The sequence below is a fragment of the Delphinapterus leucas genome, chromosome X (assembly GCF_059928025.1).
Source record: "Delphinapterus leucas isolate spDelLeu-1000000601 "Yukka" chromosome X, BTC_Dleu_Yukka2, whole genome shotgun sequence".
NCBI lineage: Eukaryota > Metazoa > Chordata > Mammalia > Artiodactyla > Monodontidae > Delphinapterus > Delphinapterus leucas.
The window spans coordinates 2,765,759-2,778,658 of record NC_143150.1 but is presented as its reverse complement, the minus strand read 5'-3'; the positions used below and the strand labels follow the sequence as shown (position 1 = coordinate 2,778,658).

At 55.3% G+C, this 12,900-nt stretch overlaps 1 protein-coding gene across 12 annotated transcripts in view; it reads left to right on the top strand.

The window, feature by feature from the left end:
- The window catches only part of ZNF185 (zinc finger protein 185 with LIM domain), a 58,629-nt gene that overhangs the window by 23,957 nt on the left and 21,772 nt on the right, over positions 1-12,900 (top strand). For 8 of the 12 annotated variants that reach the window (XM_089904001.1, XM_089903996.1, XM_089903998.1 and 5 more), the window contains 6 exons: positions 287-373; positions 3,332-3,436; positions 4,285-4,371; positions 6,312-6,407; positions 7,138-7,227; positions 12,182-12,379. In XM_089904001.1, the coding sequence (XP_089760127.1) occupies positions 287-373; positions 3,332-3,436; positions 4,285-4,371; positions 6,312-6,407; positions 7,138-7,227; positions 12,182-12,379 (663 nt within the window). Of the gene's footprint in view, positions 1-228; positions 374-3,331; positions 3,437-4,284; positions 4,372-6,311; positions 6,408-7,137; positions 7,228-12,181; positions 12,380-12,900 lie in introns of all 12 variants that reach the window. The other 4 variants (XM_089904005.1, XM_089904003.1, XM_089904000.1 and 1 more) reach the window with 2 other exon arrangements.

Here is a 12,900-nt window from a genome sequence, read left to right as displayed (position 1 = left end):
CTGATCAGCAGCACGGTCTGAAGGGGGCTGGGGTCGAGGATGGGAGACTGGTGAGGGGGTCCTCCAATGCCTTTCCTCTGGGACCTGGAGGTCAGTGGCCCGAGCTCAGCCCAAAGAGGAGACAAGAGAGAAAAAACAAGGGGGAGGGGGGAAGGCAATGGGTCTGGGTGTCCCACTGCACTAGCCAGGAGGCTCCTCAGAGAGGACACCCTTGGATCCCCAGCACAGATGGAGAAGCGGAGGCCTTTCTTACCACCGACTCTCTGACGCTCTCCTTTGGTCACAGCGCAAGAGGTGAGGAGACTGTCCGCCTGCAGATCACAACACCCGGGGCGGGACTCCGCCTGGTGGCCCCAGACCCGGAAGAAATGAGGTACAGGGGCCCTGCTGCTGCCTGGGCTCCTTACACACGATTCTAGAGTTGGGGGCAGCAGGGTCAGGGTGCAAGCGATGAGGCCTGGGGGCTGGTTGGTGGGAGGCATGAGCCACCTGGGTTCTCTGCCCCCATCCCATTTCACTCCACAAGTCCTGGGGAGCGAGCACTTGGTCCATGGGAGACCAGACCCGGCCCTGGGGACCCAGCGGCAGCCACCCCCCGCTGAAGTTGGGGGAGGCAGATGCAGACACAAGTGAGACGCTGAGCGTGTGCCAGGAGCCCCTGGAAGTGATGGTTCACCCTGCTGGGCCCTGTGGATGGGAGCAGCCAGCCGTGCTGGGTGGAGATCTGGGCTTTGCAGAGCCCCATGAAGCCACTGAAGCAGCTGTGGCGGGGGGAGGCACCAGGAACAGGGCAGGGTCACTAGGTCAGCATTGACAGTTCAAGGGACAGGGGAGGGGGTCGGGGGGGCACAACCAGCAGGGAGCACGGCAGGCCCAGCCCCTGCCCCAAGGTAGGGGGCAGACAGTCAGGTAACATGCAGGCAGGGTTCGGGGGGCTGGGAGCTGGGCCCCAGGGAAGCTTGGGTGGGGGCAAAGGGAGATGCGAGCAGGGAGGGGCCGCTTGTTCCCGGAGGGGCTCTGACTCCTGATCATTTAGCTACTCACCCAGCTCACAGCAGTGAAGCCGACAGACTAGGACCCCACCCTGTGAAGCCAGCGTCTGGGGAGGGAGGCCAGAGCATAAGCCCAGGCTAATCCTTGGGGCGGTGGGAGCTCCGATCTCTGGGGCCGTTGACTGTCTTCACTGGCCCCTCCCTCTCTACACCCTCGCCGCAGTCGGGCACTGAGTCCTGTCCATTCTATTTTAGAGATATTTCTGTCCCTAGTGCCTTTCCCCTGGGGCCAGGCCTCCTTCATCACTTGCTCCATCCCAGAATCTCCTTCATATTCCTACCTGGGTGCCATTTCTAAAGGGCAGCAGTAGTCCTATGCCAGTCCCTGGGGGAAAACCCTGCAATTCCCCCTCCCCTTTAGGCTCCGCAGCCTGAACTCTGTACCTTGCCCGGCGGGGCTCATCCACCCCCTCCCCAGGATCCCCTCATACACCCTTCCTCCCTGGGCTCTCCCCACCAGCCTCCCCCAGCCCCATTCGTCTGTGCAGGCTGTAGGATGCCCTTTCCCATCTGCATTTTTCAGTCTCAGCTCAGATGTCTCCCCTTTGTAGCACCTCCTTTACTTGTGTTTCTTTCTGAGGCAGCGCCTATGAGGGGCTTTCCGCGCTGAGCTCATACAGCGCTGTGTTCATCCCTCCACCAGAGAGTGTTCCACACGGAGTCACAGTTGTCCACTCACAGATGGCTCTGCCCCAAGGACTCCAAGCTCCTGGAGAGCTCAAGGCCTGGCTGGCCCAGAACAGGACTGCAGGAGCATTTATTGCTGGAATGATTGAGAAACAGGGGCAAAGTGACCCTGAGAGATGCGGCAGGAAGCCAGGCTGTCTCTCAGGAAGGCCTCCACAACCCATAAGGCCTCTGGCATTTTGTCTGGGAGTGACAAAGCTATAACAGCCCTTGGAGATCCTCTGGAGCACCCCTCCCCCACTTTCCAACAGGAAAGTCATGTTGGAGAAAAGGAAGAAAGAGGGAAAGCTAGAATTCACTAAGCCCTGCCCTGTCCCAAACAACCTAACACGTGTCCCCATGCAGGATGTAGATGCAATCACTATGCCCATTTTACAGATGAGGAAACTGAGACCATGAATGCTTAAGTAACTTCCTCAAAGCCACATGGCCAGGAGTAGGCAGATCCATGACTCCCACCCCACTGCCTGACTCCCTCCCTGCGCTTTTTGCTCCATAAGTCACTACAGTAGTGGGAACTAAGGGGAGGGGGCAGGAAGGGGTGCTATAAATACTTAGTACTTTACAAATGACTATATGATGAGTTTATTTGTAGGCATCCAAATGCAAATTACCAGGAGGCTTTTGAGGGTTTCTGGTTGAGCTTTGGCAGAGAGATCAGGGCTCAAGAGATTTCCATGTTCTGTGCAGAGGGATGAGAGCAGAAATAATGGGGTTCAACGTCGATATTTACATGGGGTACAAAGTCAAGGGACTCGAGGAGAGAGGAGCCAGCAAACTGAGCACAGATAGTATCGTGGAGGTGGCAGCTGCCTGGTCATTCCCCTGAGGGCAGCTGGTGAGGGTGGTCAGTTCTGGCCATGTTGAGGGTGCGGTGCCTGAGGGCCAGTCCCGGAAGCAGTGAGGGTACGGGTCAGAGCACAGAGGAGAGGTGGGAACAGGCAGACGTCATTGGCTGAAGAATGACAGTTGACGCCATGGGAGCAGAGCATTCAGATGGAGAGGGATGCCAGGAACACCAACATTTAAGCCAGTGACACAGAGTCATGACGGACGGATGGGGGAGAGAAGACGGGAGTGGCCCACTGGGTCAGTGGTCCTGAATGGTGAGAATGATGGGAGTGTCTCTGTTGGGTTTGACAGCATGAGGCTCCCTGATGACCTCAGAGAGAATAGAGGGAGGTTGAATCAGGGGTTAGGATCAGTCTTACACCGTAGAAGATTATAGTCTGGAACTCTGAAGTCAGACTGCTTGGGTTCAAATCTCAGCTTTTCCCCTTGTTACTTGTGGAACTCGGGGCAAGTCACTCCAGGCTCTCTGTGCCTCAGTTTGCTCATCTGGAAAGTGGGCATGGATAAGAACAGTGACCATGTTGTGGGGTTGATGTGGAGAGCTAATGCATTCAGAGTCATGAGAATGGGGTCTGACCCTCAGTCAACAGCAGCTGTTGGTAGATTTTGATAATTAGCCAATCCTGCAATGTCAGGCTTTGCGCTCTTTGGAGAAAGCTGGCATTTGGGGATGAGGTAACTGCCCCCACCTAAGTATGGTTGGCTGATGGGTAGTTAACTTACGTTTCTTTCTACCATAGGTCTTCCCCAGGCTCCAAAGACAACGAAGCCCCCAACCCCAGAGAGCCCAAGAGAGACTTGACTGGTGAAAGGGCCTTTAAGGGCCTTGGTGCAGACTCTGAAAGGTAACTCAGTGCAGGGACACGGAGCCCATGTGGCCCCCCCATCCAAGGTCAGTGGATGGAGCTGGGACCAGGACTGTCCCATTCTTCACTGTGTCCCCGGTGTCAGGGGCAGTGCAGGTCCTCAATGAATATCTGCTGAAAGAATGAATGAAGGAATGCATGAGGCCTGGAGAAGGGCAGGCCCCTGCCAAGATTCCTCAGGGAGCCAGCTGCAGAGGAGGACAAAACTCTAGGCCAGCAAGGCCGCCAAGCGGGAGGTTTCAGGAAGTCAGTGACCAAAGGATTCGTGGACCCCAGCAGAGGATCTAACGGGGCCTTCCAGGGTGGCCTGTAGGCGAAGGGAGATGCGGAGGGGGTGCAGGGGTAGGAGGCAGAATGATAGCCGGGGACGCTGAGTCCAGAGGGGCTGCTTGTGCGCCAGCCACCCCCACAGCCATCCCACTGACCTGTCCTTCAAGCCAGACCAGGGGAGCCTGGGGATGGTGACTAGTCGCTCACAGTTGGGCACTTCCTGAACAGGAAGTAATGGATAAGAGCCCACAGCCTTGTCTGCCGGCCACTGTCTTCTTAGTGCGCAGCCCTAGGCCCTGTGGAACCCCAGCACTGGAATGAGGGAAGGGGACCCAGGATTGTTCGGGGAGCCTGTCTCAGCCCTGGGCTCTGTTTCTTGGCTCCACTTTTGCTCCCAGCCCATCAAGTTAGGAAAAAAGGCAGAAATATTGCTGATATCAGCTTGGCTTCAGTTGGAGCAGTGCAGGGTGGCCACTGAAGGCGCCCGCTCTCAGGACATATGAGTTACATTCAATGGAAACCCAATCAGCCAGCAAATGTTTCTCTTCCCACAACAGATCAAGTGATGGCAACGTGGGATCCGGAGCCATGGGCTCCACACCTGAAGGCTTGGCTGGAGCAGACATCAGCTCTGGGAGAGGAGGGTGAGCTACCTGAGGGAGGCCCGTGGCCCCAAGTTGTTGATTCTCTCCTGTTCCTGGTCAAGTCGCCACAGCTGCTTGGGCTCCTGGGGGTGGGGCACTGGCCATTTCCCATAGTCCCGTCTACTGCTTCTCCCATCTCTGGCACTCCCGCCGCCAGCACATCCTTTGTCCCCGGACTTTCCACTTCTGAGATTTACGTCATCCCTTCCAGAAGCCCCAGAGCCTCCTCCACCTTCCTCCTCTGGCCAGCTCTGCTCTCAAGTTCAGTGAGCGGAAAAGCAGTGGCCACAGTGAGACAAAGTAGGAGGCAAGCGTGTCTAGCTGGGCTCTGACTTCTCGGACCTGGGTAGAGTCAGGGGCCATTTTCTCAGGTGATATGCGGAGTGGCAAGGTCCCACTTGTCCCCAGGTGGTTCCAAACCAAGCATGACTCATCCCTGGGGACAAAGGTTAGGTGTACAGATGTTGGCACAGATAATTCAGCTGCAAGCTGTGCTAGAGCCCTTATGGTTCAGAACAGATGGCCAGGGAGGAATGGTGAAGCCGGTGTCTACAGAGAGCCACCAAGGCACGCTGCCAGCCGGCACCCCTGCCCTACAGCAGTCTGGCCGAGGAGAGAATCTCCGCTTTCCCAACTGGCCCTCTCAGCTGCCCCTACTCGCCCAAGCCCACCAGGAGCCCCTTGCCCTAACTTTACTAGTTTGCAACTGATGCCTGGACCGCCAAGGCCCGACTTCCAAATCAGGAGCACAAGCCAACACGGGAAGAGGATGACAGGCCCCAGCGTCTGCCCGCTGTGCCTCAGCCGGTGCCGGGAAACGCCACGGGGCCGGGGCCTCGGTTCTCTGAGCTCCCGCTAGTGGGGAGGACTGTGGAAGAGCCCGACACCCGCGGCCTGCATCACGGTGCCGGCCAGCACGGTCCTGCAGGTTGACTCCATTCTCCGGTCCAACATGACTGGGCCAGAACATCCTTCTTGCCTCTGCCCCCTCGCAAAAATGAAGTCTTTGCTTTCTGCATTGTTTCCTTAAAATGAAGCCAAAGCTCATATTAACTTGCAAAATTATCTTAATATCTTCTAGACTTTTATGACTTTTAACAGTCTTTTACATTGTCTCTTCTATAGACAATGATTTTTAAGAGACTTGCTTTTATAGTCTTTGCAAAGAAAAGGTTGTTTGTCATGAAAAAAAAACACCCACTCTCCTTTTCCATTCATTTTTATGAGTTTACTTAATAATTGAATTCAGTGATTATGGTTGCAAGTGCAACTGGTGTAAGTGGGTGTGGAAACAAACATGAGGAACTCTTAACACGCATGCTATTCAAGTGGAGGGTGCAGGCTCGCACAGGTAACTGCTCGGCATGCTGTGAGTCACAGAGAGACATGGAACTCAGCCTATACCTGGGAAGGCTGCGTAACACAGCACCCACTGAATCTGTATCAAGTTGACGGGCACAGACGGACTGCAAAGGGTTGCTGCTTCTACAAATGGCCACAGGGCCCAGTGATAATCACAGGAGCACTTTAGCACATGTTGGGGCCCAGGCATTTTTCTAAGTACTTGGCATCTATTGACTCATTTACTCTTCTCAGAAAATGTATGAGGCAGACACAGTTGTCACCCCATTTCACTGATGATCCAACTGAGGCCCAAAGAGGTCAGTTGATGTGCCCAAGGTCACATAGCCAGAAGCTTAATAAAGCTGTGATTTGAGTCAGAGTAATGTGCCCCCCAGGGAGTGTGCACTTGACCACGAGGCCACGCTGTCCTGGCGTCACTCAGCTGTGGGGTGTGAGGGAGTACTGTACTCCAAGCATCCATTTGAGGAACTCCTTAGTGCCCATCATCTGTTGGGAACAGAAGCCACCCTCTCGGGGGGTGTAGACATAAAGACGCAAAGTCCTGAACCAAGACCGGGCTTGGCCTCCTTCCACAGGCTGTGCTCACCTGCTGTCTTTACCCCTCTGCTGGATGATCAGGAGGTGCCCAGTGCCAACTCGCAGCCTCATAAGCCCGGACCAGCAGCCACCAGGTAAGGGTGGGGCAACTGCTCAATGACCAATCCCATTGCCAGACGGCCTTAGGCTTCATCCTCACGTCCAGCACCCCAGGGTCCCCCTTGAACCTCTCAGCTCCATGGCATCTTCACATCAGGTGATCACTGCAGGACAGAGAAGGCTGGGAGGCGAACCCACCCACCAGGGGCAGTGGAGGAGTGGGTACAGGTGATAAGTCAGGGGACCCAGACAACTCAGCACCTACCCAGAGGGACCCAAGCTGAGGTGGCAGAGAAGAGGGCATTGAGAAGTGTAGCTTGGGAAGAGACCCTGCTAGGAGAAGTCGGTGGGAAGAATCCCAGGGACAGCCAGCCGGCAGCAGCGGGCTCAGCCCCAGGGAGCGTGTGGAGGTGGCTGGAGAGGTGCAAAGGTGCAATGGGAGGAGGTTGTGCATTCCCAGGCTGCAGGTTTCTGCCCTATTTCCTCTACCAATCCACCAGTGGGAAGTGGCCATTTTGCTGTGGGTGTGTGCAACATTTAGTAAGGAACGATCGTTCTAGATTCCCACAGAGCCCCGGGAGGTGTAGGTCATGCAAGGATGCTGGAACCCCAAACTAGGAGGACACTTCCCCAGGAATTCCAAGCTGGTCACGGCCAGATGTAGGTCCTCCTTTCCTGTGAGAATGCAGCTGGGAAGGGGAAGACCTGGGCTCCAAGTCTCCTTTGGTCTGAGGCTTCAGAAGGTCTGTGTGCTTCCTCCTTCAGCTCTGGTGCCACTTCTGCCTCTGCTGTCCTGGCTGGCAGGAAGAGCAACAGCCCGGCACACCTGGAGGACATGGAGACGGACCCAAAGGGGTAAGGCATCAGCTAACAGTGCTGAGCTCGTGCGGTGGAGAGAGGCGGCTCAAGTGTACATTAGCCTTTGGCTGGGAAGGTGAGGCCAGTGAGGCCCGTGAGCTGGCCCAAGGGACGTGGCGAGGGCTGAAGCCCCAGCTGGAAACCTCTGGCCTCTGCCAGGAAGTCCTCCATAGTCAGGAAGTCGACCACTCTTTCAGTCAGCAACTACTTGGAAGGCACCTGCTCTGTGCTGGAGACGAGTACACAGACAAATCGGACAGGGCTAATGGGGGGCAAAACCTGGTCCAGACTGGAACAGGGGAAGGGGGCCCCAGGACAGCCTCATGGGAGAGGTGACTTTTGAGCTGAATCTTGAAAGGTGAATAGGAGTTCTCCAAGCAAAGGGTACAGGATGTACAAAGGACTCCAAATAACCTGGTGTTTACTGGACACTGTAAGTAGCTAAGCGTGGAACATGAGGTTTGTCAAGGTAGGCAGGGGCTGATTGGCCTTTTCTATCAGATATCGTTAATAATCACCACAGCTACTTCACTTTGGGGCACCTACTGTGTGCACAGCCCTGTACTCAGTGTCTCATACGGCCCTCCCCACAATCATGTGAGCTTTGTGCCTAACTATAATGAATAACAAAGGACTGGAAGTCAGGTCTCTGTGACTCCTGGGAAGAACAGTGCTTTGAAAGAAATAGCCGGGGTGCTAAGATAGAGAGTAATGGTGGTGAGGAGGGTACTACTTAGATGAGTGGAGGAACCAACAACTCTAGGAAGAGCAAGGAGTAAAGAGCTGCAGATAGGGAAACACAGACTTAAAACCCTGCTTCGGGAACACGCTTAGCAGTTCCAAAGCATAAAGTAGCCTGCCCGGTGAGGGGGACCATAGATGGAACCGTGCCCTGGTAAAAGCCATGAGAGGGAGATTGGATCTTCTTTCAAGTTTTAAGCCAGAGAGGAACACGGTCTGATTTAGGTGTTTAAGAAGTGAGTGAATGTTTGCAATTTCACACCACATTACAGCTACGTTTTTACATTTGTCACCCCTACATAAACTGTGATGCTGGGGGTGGGGTGGGTAATGGATCTCTAAGGTATGAGGCCCTATTATGTGACTTTTTTGTTTCAAATCGCCCTGACAATTAACAGAGTGAAAACAAAAACTGACACCTATAGTGCGCTCTGCCAGGTGCTTTACTCTTGCCAGCAATCCTGTGAAATTGATAAGATGGGGAAACTGAGGCATAGAAATGTTAACTGACTTGTCAAGGGATTCCAAATGGCAGAGCTGAGTCGCAACTGAAGAGGTTCTAAGAAAAACCCCAGGAAAAACTTTGAAAAGCTAGTTTATGAACTCTGTTCTTTGGAGCCTATTCTCAAGACCCAGAACCAGTAACTGTCAGATGGTTAATGTGTACAGCATGCCATCTGCACAATCGCGTGTAACATTCCCCAAACCTGGGGAAGGATCTGGCTTCTTATTACGCAGTTTGACAGTGGAGGAAAAGGTGGGCTCCTATGAAGAGCAAAGTTAGGAATAGAGCTCAGATCTGGCTAACTGTAGAGCCCAGGCTTAGAACTAATTTTCTCTGATTAAAAGTTCGCAAAATCAAAACAAACTTTCTTGATCAGTGTTTCACAACTCTGGCTGCACTTGATAATCACCTGAGAAGTGGTTTGTTTTTTTTTTTTAAGTATCCTGTGACCCACGCGGAGCGATTTAGATTCAATTGTTCTAGGGTAGTGGTTCTGAAACAGGGGCATCTCCCCCACCTCCAACCCCCCAAGAGTCACTTGGCAATGTCTGAAGACACTGTTGATTGCCACAACTGGGAAGAGGGTACTACTGGCAAATGGTGGAGACCAGGGATGCTGCCCAGCGTCCTACGGTGCAGAGGACAGCTCCCACCACAGTTATCGAGTCCAAAATGTCAATAATGGTGAGGCTGACAAACTCTGTCCTAGAGCTGTCAGGATGTCATGGGAGGCCAGGAGATTCTGCAATGGGAAGGAAAAAAGGTGGACAGAGTCCCCACCTGCTCTGCGGGGAACTGCGCAGCCGGCACAGAACGTGTGCGCTTGCGCACGAGCGCCTGCACGAACATGTACGCCTGCGCACGCGCGCCGGGACACAACGTTTGCGCCTGAGCACGCGCGCCGGCACGCACGTGTGCGCCTGCGCACGCGCGCCAGCACGCAATGTGAGCGCCCACGCGCGCCGGCACGCACGTGTGCGCCTGCGCACGCGCGCCAGCACGCAATGTGAGCGCCCACGCGCGCCGGCACACACTGTACGCCTGTGCACGCGCACCGGCACAGAAGTGTGCGCCTGCGCACGCGCGCCGTCACAGAACGTGTGCGTCTGTGCGTGCGTCCCCGACTCGCGCATACCTGCACGCTTTTGGGTCTAGACCAGCGTGAGCTCGTCCTGTGTGCGCCTGCGCGTGCGTGCCCCGGGAGGGTGCGCGTTTGCGTTCAGCGAGTGTGCGCCTGCGCTCGCCGCCATTTCCTGCAGCCGCGACCTTGGTCCGGTGTGCGTCGGGAAACGGGACCGTCCACACAGCGAAATGGCTACCGTGGGCGTGAGCGGCCTCGGCGGCGCTTCTCCCGCGGTCGTGCCCGCGCCTGCCGCTAGATGGCGCGCGAGGATCACAATTGGGCCGGGCCGCCCGTCTCGGGCACCCTGGGCTCTCCCTGCCCTTCCCCCGATGGCCTGGAGGACGTGGGTGGTTCCACCGGCCTTGGGGCTGAAGCAGACCCCCCGACCACGTGTGCACCCTCGCCGCAGTGCCGGCGGAGGCGGGAGAGGGGAAGGGAGCTGGGTGCCCGCAAGGAGCCAAAGGGGCTGTTTGGCGGGGTGCCCTGGTGTCGGTGGTCTCTGGGCGCTGGCCTTCAGAGCTGGCCGGGGCCAGGAGCTGTGGACACGCGGGGAGGGCGGCTCGACCCTCCAACCACGAGGGACCTCGGGCGGAGATGCCTGCTCTGGGCGCTGGGGCTCCGTGGGGAAGGGGCCTGTTTCCTAAGAGGTGGGGGAAGGAGGGGAATGGGGTGGGCAGGGACCTCCTGCAGAGCAGTGGAGCTGTCCCAAAGCTGAGGAACTCTACCGTACTCTAACTTGGTTTGCTTCATCACAGTACAGGTACAGGAAGAGGTGGTATAGCATAGTGAGCACGGACTCCTGTGCCTGGGCTCAAGCCTAAGCTCTGTCAGTTACTTGCTATGTGGTTTTGGGTATCGTACTCATCTGTGTGCTTCAGTTTCCTTACTTGTAGAATAGTGGCCTAATAGATCCTACCACGCAGGGTTGTTGTGAGGGTTAAATGCGTTTGCATGTAGGACATTTCCTGGCACAAAGTACTACATAAATGTTGGATTCTCCTTTTATAAGAAGTTACAGCCAAATAAAGCAGTCCCAGAGGACTGTCTCTTTCCACCAGAACTATTTAAGGACACTCAGGAAGCTGGCCTCTGGTCCCCTTTACCAGCCGTATTGGCCTGACTTCATTTAATAAGATAGATTAGCTCACCTTCTCCCCACTAAATTTGCGTTATTAGACTTTCCATCTAAAGCATATGTTGTTTTCCTCTGTGTTGCAAGTCTGGGATTTTCAGGTTTCTGTTCTCTCTGCATTAGGAACAGGTGAACTTTAACCACGTTTGTTCACCGCGGACAACTGTCAACCATTGGAGGAGTGTGATGGAGGTAGCACAAGAGTCGAAGGGGCTGTGTTCTTCCACGTAGAGAGTGTGATTGTGTCCAGAATTGTCAGTAGCTGTATTAGGTTCCTGGATCTTTGGTCTGGTTACAGCCACAAGTATTACCTTCCCTATCTCTAAACACTTGACTTCCAGGCAATTCATTAGGGGCCTGGAAGACCTCTGGGTTGTTACACTGCTCAGCAAGACTTCCTGTGTCCATGTGTCGCAGTGGACATCCAAATTGCTCTTTGCTGAGAATCTTGGCTTTATTCACAGACTTGGTGAGGATAACTTCTATTACCGTAATTCTGTAGGGGATATGGGTTGGTACAGGACTCCGATTAAGTCCATGGTAAAGCTAGCTCAGGGCTTCCAGAATTGGGAAACAAACTCTTAAGGCCTTCTTGGTTTGCCTTTAGCTCAAGCCTGTATGTCACAGGCAGAGGTGGGGTGGGTGTGTCCGGGCACTCTGGGGTAAGGGGCTGGCACTATCTGAGGAGAGCATACCCTCCGAAAGGTGTGAGCTCCACTCCCCTTGCTATTCCAGCTTGAAGGCAGCGAGCCTGCCTGCCTACTAGGGGATTAACTTCCATGAATAGAGCCCCAGGGCTGGAGGTGGCTGGTGGTGTGATCTTGTCCTTAGATGGCCCCACCAGCCATTGGAGGCAGGCTGCTGCTGTTAGGAGGGTTGAGATCGGGATGGGCCAGGATCAAGGTGATGGTGAACTAGACACTCACCTTTTGGAACGCTAGCCTCATGTTCTCAATAATCTCACTCAGTCTTGGCCCCGGCCAGTGGGCATATGACATCTTTGGTGCTTGAGGCCACCAGGCAGCAGCGCCGTCCCACGGGACGTGGAGAAGGCGGCAGCACTGAGAACAAGGCCCTCCGAAGCACCTCAGGGTGGGGATGGTGATGGCAGGGATGTGCAGGGGTAGCTGTGACGTGAGGCCAGGAAGGAAGGAAGAGCTCCCAAAGAGCTTGATGCCAAGGACAGCAGGGAAGGCGCTCCCCCCTTGCTGGACTGAGGGGGTGACAAAAGCATCTGGGCTCAGGCTTCGTGTAATACACGTGAGGACAGCCGTTGTTGGTGGGAGGGGAGCAGCGGCGCTGGGGTCCCCCTGAGGAAGACACGAGCTCTCCCCGAGGTGGGGGCCATGCCGGGCTCCTGTCTGCCCCACCTCCTGGGAGAGGAGCCTGCTATGGCCACGGGAGGGGATATCGGTGTGTAGTCGGTAACCAAGGGCTTATTTTCCCTCAGTACCTTGGCTGATTTTGAGGAGGAGAATGTGGTCACCAAGGTGGGAGACGCCTGGCAGGGGAGGCCTGGAGCCCAGCAAGATGACCGGGGAGACCCAGCTGCACCCACCCATAAGCCGGCAGACCCCAGCAGCCCCGAGCAGCAGAGCAGCCCCAGGAATCCTGACCAGCACCTGGAAGTGGACAGCCAGGCCAGCAGGTAAGGGCCACTCTGTGCTGGACTCCTGCCTGCCTGAACCTGACTTTTGTCAGGGCCCGTAGCCCAGAGCAAGCCCTAACACGCTAGGCATGCCAGCTACCTTCTGCAGGTGTGATGGGCTAGGAGCCCATGGGAGGCTGACAAGCAATGAGTATCCCAGGGTAGATCTCTGTGGCCTTGAGTTTGGAGCCACAGCACCAAATCTGTTACACCAAACCTGACAGAGAGAAGGTGCCCAGAGAACCATGCTATCTGGTAGCCACAAGGAGCGTGAAGACCTGGCTTGGCAGAAGGATAGGGGTGCTTTGCCATTCATGGGGCTGGAAGATTTCTAAGCTGTGCCTTGTATGGTACCATTTCAGAGTTCTCTTAGCTCTACAGAGATCTTTGCCCAAAGTGGTCATGAGTTTGGGAATAACCCAGAGACGATATACAAGTACTTCATATGAACCAGTTGTAGGTAGCGGCCATACACACACTGAACACGATGGCCAGGCCCCCAAGCACGCCCTCAGGAAGCA